The 12,178-nt window shown below is 33.1% G+C and overlaps 1 protein-coding gene across 1 annotated transcript in view; it reads right to left on the bottom strand.

The window, feature by feature from the left end:
* The window catches only part of MMRN1 (multimerin 1), a 76,384-nt gene that overhangs the window by 42,339 nt on the left and 21,867 nt on the right, over nucleotides 1-12,178 (bottom strand). Inside the window, exons 3-4 of the mRNA XM_009207185.4 lie at nucleotides 3,471-3,590; nucleotides 496-602 (exon numbers count right to left, since the gene is read on the bottom strand). Of these exons, the coding sequence (XP_009205449.2) occupies nucleotides 496-602; nucleotides 3,471-3,590 (227 nt within the window). The remainder of the gene's footprint in view (nucleotides 1-495; nucleotides 603-3,470; nucleotides 3,591-12,178) is intronic.

Below are 12,178 nucleotides of genomic sequence, written 5' to 3'. Positions count from 1 at the left end.
AAAAAATAGCTCCATTAGAATTTTGAAAAAGAGAATTATTCATGACATGCTTTGTATGTCCTTTAATACTAAATTTCATTCATATGCACATTATTTCAAATAACTGAACTGGAACAAAATTAGAGAGTAGTCTTATTTTTATATTGAGTCACTTCTAATAACACTTTATTTAAAAATTGAAAATTAGCATTCCTGATATTTTAATAAGGCATGCCTCTATAGCTTGTTGTTAAGAATAAGTAAGATCTTTCATCAGATTTCCATTTGCTCATCATATAAATCCAACATAAAAATGGGGGAAGAAATTAGAGACTAGCTTATGAGACTTCAGAGTGTTATAAAAGCTACCAAGTTAGAAAGCTTAGAAAGTTAACAGTCCTAGGAATTTGGCTACATGTTAATTTACTTTGGTTCAAAGGGGGAAATGCTATTCTTTTCTTCAATAGAATCAGTTTCTTATTGTTCAGAATTGTGATTACTAATATTAGAGTATACCTCTTAGCTGGCATTTCGGCCCACTGTATCCAGGACAACACCTCCAATCCAACGAGGTGACAATTTTATGTTGCATCCTGTAGATAGGATTGGATATCTTCTGAGATCTAGAGAGTTGAGCAGTTGGGGGGAAATCAATTATTTGTTTCACATTAAATTATCAGTTGGAATAATAAATGTAAAGTTTTTGGGGAAATGCCTACAATATAACAAGCATTTATTTAGTATTAGCTGTTATAATCATAATATTCATCATCAATATTATTGCCTAACTTAGGTTTCTTTCAATACATTACAAAAAGCAGTAGTAGTTAAGGTATTTGGTATTTTAAATTGATAGCTGTCATTGACTTTCTAAAGATATTATAGCTTTTCTCTTGATAATACTTTTAGCTAAATCAATGTTAAAACATATTTTCATTCCAATTTTAAAGTTATATGGAGATAATTTATTCTACTTCAATTCATATTATTTCCTATATTGTTATAATTAAAAGATCTATATTTCCTCCAGATCAGTATCAAACAACTTGAAACAACTGGATATTCATGATCTAATTGAAATTTTGATAACCACTATCATTTTCCCATTGAATTTTTTATCATCGAAGTTTTGAAATTATACTACCTACTATTTTTGTCATATAGTATTTCTCTGAGAGAGACAGAGAAGGACAGAGAGAGAGAAGGGATGTAATATGAGGAAATTTTATTTCTAAGATGAAACCATAAAACAGCAGAAGAGGAATAAGAAAACTATAGCAGTTCAACACAACAATCAACATAATTAGTGAATGCTACTAAATTGTGAGCTCCATGTGTGTAAATGTAAGTCATAAGTGCAATTTGGCCATATTAGTCTTACCCATGTGACTTTAATATTTAGTTGCTATTTATCAAATGGGTCTGTAAAATGGCACATACTATCTTGCTTAATTTTCATATTAGTTTATGATGAAGGCATTATTATTATCCTGATTTGCTGATGAGAAACCAAAAGAACAGAGAGATGAAATAACTGGCTCAAAGTCCCATATCTAAAAGGGGTAGAGCTGTGATTTTTAGCCCATGACATGTGGGCTAGTCTCCCATGTTATTATCCTGGAGTTTGCCACGTACAACTATATGGAGACAACAGTCATCCACATGGGTAAACCCTGAACATGTGGAACAGTAACATTATAATAGACTGGCCTTTAGGGACTTGGGTTTCAGTTTCTACTATAACATGACAGGTAACCGAGTATGTCTGAGGCTATTTGTCAGTTGCAAAATGAGCTACAAGATCCTTTCCATTTGTGAAAGCATGCTAATCATTTACCCTCATTTATTTCACTAAATCTTTCTGTCTAGTGAAATATCATCTGCAATCCCATAGTTAAAGCTAAGTAGGAAGTAAAGCAATTTGGAAAGGGACTCTATATAGAGTTTGTAAGGATGGGCTCAAGCAGTTAGTTGAACTATTGTTGGGGTCAATATTCCTGCTTTGGCAAATTGAGTATCTGTTGCATGTAGCTCAGACATAATAAAAGAAAAGGTAGCAATTATGACCCAAGTATTAAAATAGCGAATGAATGGACCCACTCAGAAGGCATAAAAAAGATAAGATTTGAGAATAAAGATAAATACTTCTGGTTTGTTTGAAGAAAAGAAAAAATAAATAAAAAGAGCTCACCTTGAATCCAGAAAGGCAGTATGCTAGGGACTACTGTGGTCAAGTTTTCATTACTAAAGAATTAGCAATGCATTCTTTGTGTCTCATATTGGCAAGGAAATTGTCACAAAGGGAGTAAGGGGTGAAAATAGAAATAGAGTTCAGCTCTCCCAAATCCCTAAGATGTGCTTAGCTCTCTGGACCATGAACCTTAGCTATTCCTCAAGGGACTAAGAAGCACCTTGATTTTAAGTATCCTTATTGTGCACTGTTCCAGATTGCCATGTGTCAGATTCATTGCCTGAGTTATTTGTATGACAATTTGCATAACATTAGCCATCATGGCCTGAATAACAATTTGAGTTTTTATTGCAGGCTCTTTGGAAACACCCCTGGCTGAGCTACTGTGACTACATGAATTCAGAGAATTTATCAATTACTCAGCCCCATCTTTTAGGACAACAACATAGATTTTTTTTTTTTTTTTTTTTTTTTTTTTGAGACGGAGTCTCGCGCTGTCGCCCAGGCTGGAGTGCAGTGGCCGGATCTCAACTCACTGCAAGCTCCGCCTCCCGGGTTTACGCCATTCTCCTGCCTCAGCCTCCGGAGTAGCTGGGACTGCAGGCACCCACCACCTCGCCTGGCTATTTTTTTGTATTTTTTAGTAGAGACGGGGTTTCACTGTGTTAGCCAGGATGGTCTCGATCTCCTGACGTAGTGATCCGCCCATCTCGGCCTCCCAAAGTGCTGGGATTACAGGCTTGAGCCACCGCGCCCGGCCTTTTTTTTTTTTTTTTTAATGATAATCAAATGATATGGCTAATTACAATAGATACAAGAAGAAAAGCTTCACTTAGCTGCTTTACCATGCATAATTGTAACTAGAAGCACTTCTAATTTTAGAATATGAACCAAGTTATAAACTTGTCTCTGACCTGGCATGAAGAGAAAATAATAAATCTTCAAAATTGTGCATGAAATTCATAAGCAATTAAAGGACAGGATTGTTGACCTGATATAGAGTAAAAGTAATAGTGATAGTAAAAATAGAAATAAGCATGAGAATGAACATTTATTGAATGCTTACAAGGCACAAGGCACTAGGCTAAATATATTATTGCATGATCTCAAATGATTCTAAAAATGACCATATGAGGCAAACATTATTAGTGTCTACATTTTCACTTACTGAAGCATAATGCGACGACCATCCCCTGACCCTACTATGTATTATGTACCTTGGATGACTAACATTATATATTCCCAGCTACAATTTATTATGGTGCAAAAACAGTGGCTGTTTTCAAGAAATATTACATACCTCTGAGGACAGGATCCACCGGTCCAGCCACAAGGTCCTCTCCCACCTGGTACATAAGTGACCTGGTTGTCCAATATCACTGTAGGAGATAACCTGGTGTGTACATAAGCACACCAATTCCTAAGGAAGATTATAATTGTTAGGGAAAAAAACTGTTGTCAAAAAGAATTCTTTTCATCAAAATTATTTTCACAGACAAACGTCTATTTTTGCCATACTATAGATCAGAAACTTTGTAAGATTGCTATTTAGCTTTAAAATATTTAAATATAAGAGAAAATAACTTATTACTGCATTGCTGTACTCAGGAATTATAAGGAAACACTAACAAAAACAAAATAAAGAAAAGAATAAATCAAAGCTAAAATGAGAAACCTGCAGAGTATAGCTATAAGATAAATCAAAATGCAAGAATGCTCTTGTAGCAAGTATTAATATTAGTACTGAGATTAAAAAACTCAGATCCAGGTCCATTACTTTAAAATACGTGCAGTAAAGCGTAAGTAAATAAGTAAATAAATGGTTTAAAAATCAAAAAAGAGGAGAAAGAACTGTTATTAGCTGTAGTGGATGTGATTGTAACCGAACAAAATACAAAATGGTCTAGATGCAGATTATTATAATTAAAAAGAGAATTCAGCAATGTAATTAAATATAAATGTTTATGAGTTAATACAAGATTAATTTATATTAATTCAATCACAAAGTTAAGATCAGTTACATTTCTCTGTACCAACAACAAATTCAAAAAGACACTATTAACAATAGCAAAAAATAACAAGAATAATGTACCTAAGAATAAATTCAGCAAAAGAAGTGTTAGATTTAATATGTAAAAATTTTAAACTTTATTGAAAAACTTTAAAGAAAAAGCCAATGGATCATGTTAATTAATGGGAAACCCAATGCAAATATGTCAATTTTCCTGAAATTAATCTCCAAACTCTATGCATTTTCACAACAAATCTTAGCTTGAGATAAGGAGTTAAATGAGCTTATTCTATAAGTTTTCATATAAAAAACTAAAAACATAAATTTCAGAGATTTTGTCCCTGGCTATATAAACTATCAGATTTACCTTTTTATGGAAAAAATTATAAATCTGGACAAGATGTATAAAGCAACAGTTTTCAGATGTTGGGCAGTAGACAATGCAGTGATATGATGCTTGAGGGAAAATATGTGATGTTAGCTCCACATTCAATCTAGTTTTGTGCCTGGGAACAATTTTCAAACTGCATCACAGAAGGATGGATTCCAGAAAAGACACCAAGTAAAGAAAATAGAGATCTGAGTTTGGGGATACTAGGGTGGTTAAAAGTGTGGCAAAGATTAATAAAATGAGGGGGACAGAGAGAAATATCATTTTAAAAGTCAATATAGGGGTGCCCTTGAATCTTGGACTGAATACTATTTTGTGCTTGCAAACAATAAAATCCAGACACTGATAACATAGCATCCACAGTGCCCAGCATGAAAAGCAAACAAAATGAAATATGAGAAAAAGCAGCAAAATAGGACCAGTATATGGAGTAAAAATCCAGTAAATAGAAAAAAAAAAAAAAATAAGGGTGACATAGATGTTGGAATTAGCAACCCATGACTTTAAAACAATTAACCATTAAATAGAACTAGAAGTATATAACATATGAATTAAAAATGGACTGGATGTGCTTAACTGAAGTCTGGACACTTTGGAAAGTAAGACCAATAAACTCGAAGACAAGGAATAGAAACCGGCCAAACTGAAGTACAGAGAAAAAATTCAAAAACATAAATGAGTAAAACTGAAGTGGTTCTAAGATCGGCCAGAATAAACATGTGAAGAAAAAAAAGGAAAGTTTTCTAAATGTGTTTAAAAAAAAAAAAAAAAAAATCAACCCTCATATCTAAGAAGCTCAATGAATTCCAGGAGGATAAACACATAGTAAAACCCCGCTTAAGTACATCATACACAAATTCCAGAAAACAACACATAAAAAGAAAAAAAAAAGATATGTTAATTGCTTGATTTAATCATTCCACATTGTCATTCATCTAAGGCAGATAAATTGAGCTCCATAGAACTTATTGTGTTCTTTTGAATGCGATGTTTAAAATTTCAGGCCCCTCAAAGAAGTAAGAAAACACGCTGGCACATGTTGTTAAATCACTGGTAACAACTGAGGCAAAAATAATGTAAAACAAAGAACTGGAAAAAGAAAGAAATAAAAATAAAACGATTTGAAATTGAGATGACCACAATAAAGGGATCTTTAAAAAATTAACTAGATTCCTCATGCCAATGCAATGAAGATCCTAATTACCGAGACTGACTAACTTCAACAGAAGCACAATTAAATTGTCACATGAACATTCTCTGAATGACTGTGGAGGAGGGAGTGTGGGGCATAAACAACACAAGGATCGCCGTCACTGCATGCTTAGCGCTTTGAAAAGAAAAAAATATATTCATTCCCTGTGAGGCAAAATGATAGTGTCACTTGGCAGAGGCCTTTTCAAATCCTAAATATTAAAACAATCTCATGACTAAAATAGTTGAGGAGGCAAAGAAGCAGATCAGCAGACTGCTCATGGCCCAGCAATCTTTGATCCAGTATAAATTGGAAGAACAATCCACAGCAAAAGAGCCCCTGGTGTGACTTGTAATTAGGTTTACGCTACCAATGAAATAAGCTCATTAAGGGATGTTAAAAATGTAAATATAATTTTAAAACCAAATTATCTGAAAATGTAGGTTTAAAAACAGAAAATGAAGCATGGCAAAATGGTGATGGGCAGTTTAAAGGAAAATGCAATGAGCCCAGACAAGCATTTTGCTCAAACCTAGTAATCCTTTGTACCTTTGTACACCATAGACAGATTATGGTGGACGGTGAGCAGTTACTTTGAAGTATTTAGTTTTCCACGGGGTCATAACCCTCCATCCAGCAGACCACATTTGGGATTCTCTTTCAGGGTAATAACTCTGTTGCTTTTGTGCAGCAACATGTACTGAAAAAAAGCTCATATTGATTCTTTGGATTTTTCAAGTTAATAGGTAAAAGGTTTGTTCTAGGGAAAAGCAGACATCTTTGGTTATGAGCAAAGGCCTAGCTTGTTGAACATATAAAATAGAGAGGGGAAAGGATGCTATTATGATTCATAAAACTCAAAGACTTGTGGATAATGAACTAAGAGAAGGCATCATAAATAAACAGTTTATTGTATTTTTGATTTTGACATTTTAGAAACCAAATCTTTCAGGAAACTAGTGAAAAGACTAATGTAAAAAACTTCCATTAATTGACTAAATAATGGCCCAGTCATACCAGTTCTTATCCTGAACTGAGTGAGAGGGGACTGAAGCAAAGAAGATGGCTTTAATGACCACACAGAATATTTTCCCAAGAAATAAAGGGATAATCTAAGAATTAACATTATTCAGTTATACTAGTCCTTAGAACCCAGATGAATAGATTGCTTGTCATCTAATTCAAAAGAAGCTACTTAAACTTTCATATTAATAAACTGTGGCTTTAATAGACAAAATAGTATGAAAATACCAAGTCCTAAGGATGTTCATTAGAAGTCAAGGTAAGCCAATAAACACCACCATAAACCAAGCCAATGGTATATAATTTTCTTTGAGAAGCTGGAGAAGATTTTGTGTCTGGGGGAGACTTTATGGATTGAACGACCTTTGTTTCCCATCATCCCCTTGAACGTAGAGATTTAAAGGAGAACAAGAGGAAAACAAAATAGGACAAGACAGACATACTGCTCCTGAAAATTAACATTCTCTCAAAGAAATAGGATTATCAGGTGACTCTAGTAATAAGCCCTCACACCTCACTTAATACCCACCCATGCCTTTCTGACTTGAGAAAGTGTAAGATCACAAACCCACCCATACCTCTCTGACTTGAGAAAGTATAAGATCTCAAATGTCCATTTCTTTACCTTGTACTTAAAGATGACTACAATTTGCAAATGACAACATATGCATACATTAATGAATTCATAAATGCCTCAGGGGAAGAACTAAATCTCTGGTGGGACTTAATTTAGAGAGAATAATATTAATCCCTCATAAGAGAATAACTTATTCATATTATTCCTAATTTACCTCATGAAAAATACTATTGTCTTAATTATAAGATTATTATTGCATGGAAGTACATCCAAACAAAACTTAACTGTTTGACCATTACTAATGGCAAAATTATGAAATAATAGTGTTGTACATCATTTTACACTAAACTCCGGAAGTCCATAGGGATAAAATCCTCACCCAATTCAATGATAAGTGGGACAAACATATGCTAAATATATAAAAGTTAGTCTTGTATTTTTTAATAAGTGTTTACTACTTTTTACAAATCAAACCTGCTCATTTTATTCTGAACTCTGTAAGTCTGACATATGTGGATAATTCCCCCTCTCTCTCTTTTTAAAAAATATCACTTAGTAAAAAATAGTTTGTTTAAAGAGGAAAATAGAATTTTAAAGGCAACTATACCTTAACAAACCTATTTTTATTGGTGTCAATAATCAAGGAAAAAATTCAACTGAAGCCTCATTTGGTTTAACAGTTCAATTATTAAGTCCCTGAGGAAAATTATGTGTCCTAAGTCAATAAAAGTAGAACAGATTTTAGATAGCACCACTAGTCAGAGTACGTGTTCTCCCTAGCACACTACCCTAATTTGAGAACATCATTAAAATATCATGTATCACAATAACAGAAAGGTAGAGGCAACTCTAGTGTCCATTGACAAATGAGTGGGAAAAGAAAATCTCACACACACACACACACACACACACACACTCAAAATGGGGTATTATTCAACCTTTGAAAAGGAAGAACCTTGAAAACACTATGCTAAGTGAAAATAAACAAGACACAAAAGGACAAATATTGTACAGTTTCACTTATATGATGTACTTAAGTGGTTAAATTCATGGAGACAGAAAATAGAACAGTGATTGCCAGGGACAGTGAGGAGGCTGCAATGGGAAGTTATTATTTAATGGGTACAGAGATTCAGTTTGGGAAGATGAAAAAGTTCTGGAAATAGATGGTAGTGATGACTGCAAAACAATGTGAACATACTTAAAGCCACAGAATTGTACGTTTAAAGATGGATATAAATTTTTAATGTATATTTACCACAATAAAAATAAATAAATACATACTGAAAAAATGCCAAAGTGATAAATAATAATTTTGCATATCTCTTGTCAAAATCACAGAGAGTTGAAGAAGAAAAAGTAAGAAATAGCGCAAAGGATAAAAAAATAGGACAAAAGAACAGGAAAGGGGAAAAGAAGGAAGGAGGAGGGAAATGAGGCATTTCTGGCAACATCAGAGCCATTATCAATACATGCCTTTTTTCACCTCCTAGGTCAGAATTAGAAAGTCATTTCTGATGATGAAGGTCTGCCTGCTGGACAAGATTTTTATTCTTTTAACTCCACACATAGGGGCGAATAAAGAAGAGAGTGTATTTCTGTGCCTAGAGTTTTTTGTTTGTTTGTTTTTATTCCTGAATTAGGCAAGGGTGAGGGGTGGGGGCAGTGGGCACACCTGCATAAGCAAAAGAAAATAAAGAAAAATTTCTCATAACATAGTTGGATGCTAGAGCCAGGCTATCTGCTTTTAGATCTTGACTCCACAATTTATAGCCATGACTTTGTCTGGCAAAGGTGACTTCCTCATCTACAAAGCATCTACAATAATATTATCTACCTCACACGATTGTCGTGAGACTAAATGTTTTAATAAAAGTAAAATACTTGCTGCTATCACTGCTCATAATAATTAAATGATTCAGAGTTAAGTGGAATTTTTTTTAAAGAGAATATATATATATAATATGGCCTCAATATTTTTTTGCCTCAGATACAAAGAGACACAACTCCTGATTTGCTTCTTTAATGACCTGATAATTTCATCTTAACCATAATTGTTTGTATGTTTCAAGTCAATAATTTCCATAAAGCTAACACAGAAGACCATCATCATCATTTATGGTCAATTCAGATGACGAAGTTTGCCTCTCAGGAAAAAATAATATTGAGAATGTCTCTACAGTCTTAAGAAGTCATGAACATAAATACTTCCAAAGTGTTATAGAATCTGTTTATTAAAATCTTTATTTTTTCTAATCAAGCTAAAAAGAGAAGTTTTTAATCAAATTATTAATTTGAGAGACTATAATTGGCATGTAGTTCACTAGTCATAAATGAGAAAATAATTCAAGGGAAATATATACAACATGAAAAAAGATAATAAAAATGGGAAGAAATAATTTACACTTAGTGAAATGATTCATGATATATAACTTATATTTAAATAAAGCAATAGACATTTGATATTTAGCTTCGGCTAACAGTCCAAAAGACAAGTTCATCTCAATACTTATTTCCTTAAGAAAATCACTGTTTTATTTCCTAACAACAAAATAATTTATGTTTGTGGTTCTTTTTTTGTAGTGTACCTTTATATACTTAATTCTTTTACAGAATTTTATATAATGTTCAAACTGAGATAAAAATATCAGTTTTGTAAAAGAATCATATAAATAAATTGATATTTAAAATAATTTTTTGAAAAGCAATTATGCAAAGCTCAGATCATGGGGAATTTCAGATACTTTGATTTATGGTTAGACTTTAAGAAGAAACCCTTTCTTATGTACCAACTTTTGCATTTAAAATATTTTCGTCAGGCATAATTAATTTGCTTTCTGTAGTGGGAACAGTGTGGTGAATGTAGTTGAGTTTTCAATGATAGATGACTGTAGAGTGCCTCGCAGCCACAAATTACTGTCTATACACAATATTGTCAGTGTAAAGTTTTAGGAGATCGAGCCGAATGTGTGCCCATCACAAGATGTGCATAGAGTTTGCTGCTTGGATCCAACCTATTTTCCAATTTTAAAGTGAAATTTTTCAATTTTTAAAGTGGTACATCGAATTAAATATGTATAACGTATATTTTTTATAAGTAATGATTGTTAAAGTCAACCTTTAATACAACCTTTTTCATAAATTTGTTTTATTTTATCTAATTTTATTTTTTGTTTCCCCCTTCCCCGCATAACTGTGACTTGAGCATCCTCCGGGCATTGTAAACTGTTTCTGTTCCAGTAGGTGTCAGGCTTTCCCAGCGTGCAGACCACAAAGGCAGGCTAACAGATGCCGTGATGCAGAATTCTATGCTTAATCCAGTTCCTGTAAACTGACTTTTTTAGCATTTACCCTCAAATAATCAACTTAAAATTACAGTTTTATATTCAGAAAAGCAGAAAGTTTGCGAATACAAAAAGTTCCCACTTAATTATTAGGAATATATAAGCACTCATTAAATTCTAGCATATGAAATGCAATATATATTTATAGTAACGTAGAAACAGCAAAGTAATGAAATAAAGAATGCGATTAATGAGTAAAAACTGATAGAGAATATACTTTATATAGTGTTTATTTCACTGGCGGTAATGTAATAGAGACGTCTATTTCACAAAGATAAAAGAAAATACCCTTTAGTATAATGGTTTCTCTTTAGAATTTTACAGCGTGTAAAAATTACCCATTTTGGATGTTATTGGCCCTAATAATAACTTTGCAAACAACACAGAAATTTAGCTGATCAGATAATTCACTTCTAAAACCTGTTCATAATTCACACAAAATGAGCAGAAAAAAATGTCTATTATGATAGACAGTAGAATTAATTTAATGGTTAATTTTTGTAATTTTAAAATAATTTTCAAATTTGTCATTAAACTCAGAAAAAAAACCTCCTGTTTTTTTCTGCATATTCAAATTTTACCTTCCTCTGACCCTTCTCATTAATATGTTAACATATGTATGACCCCTCTGTATATAAAATAAAATATAATAAGAAACAAACACAAAAAATAAATAACTGTTTGGACCAGCCTTGGCTTCTGACCACTTTCTCCATTTTTTTTTTTTTCATAAAAGCCCTCCTTAATTGAGTTGGTTTTAATGGCTCTTTTTTGCCTTCCTTCATACCTCAATTTTCTCAGGCCAGAGCACGGTGCTCACTCAACTACTTATCAGTTCCATGTCACTGAAATACTGACTATTTTTCAGTCCTCATTTTGTCTTTTTCAGCAGCATTTCACACTGTTGATCACTTACCTCCTTCTTAAAATATTTTCTTCCCTTGCTCTATGACACCACACTTTTATAGTTTCCTTCCTAACTTCTCTGGTCACCCCATTTAAGGCTGTATTGCTGGCATCCACCACTATCAATTAATCAAATATTAGAGATTCTCTGTTCATAATTCTAGGTCCTTCTTTCTTTCAGCATCATCCACATTCATGACTTAATACATTTCTATACACCAATGCTTCGCCAAATTTGTATCTCTAGCCTTGATCTCCCCTCTGGATGCCAAACCCATCTAATAATCCATGATTTTACAGAGTTTTATTGAGCTCTTTCTATGTGCCTGGCACTGTTCTAGGCAGCAAATAGAGTAGTAATAAGACAGGCAAGGTCCCTGTTTTCATTGGATGTATTGCAGAAATACATAAAATACACTGTTGTCTATATAAATAGAATAATTTCAAATAATTCCTACAAAGAAAAAATAAGGGTGACAAAATAAGGAATGGCAAGTGAGAGGATAGTTATTGGGTCAGAGAAGGTCCTTTTGAGGAGGTGACATTAAAGCTGGAGGTGCAAGA

This window comes from Papio anubis, chromosome 3 (genome assembly GCF_008728515.1).
Source record: "Papio anubis isolate 15944 chromosome 3, Panubis1.0, whole genome shotgun sequence".
In the NCBI taxonomy this organism is placed as follows: domain Eukaryota; kingdom Metazoa; phylum Chordata; class Mammalia; order Primates; family Cercopithecidae; genus Papio; species Papio anubis.
The sequence above is the reverse complement of the archived record's forward strand: the minus strand, read 5'-3'. Positions and strand labels throughout refer to the sequence as shown.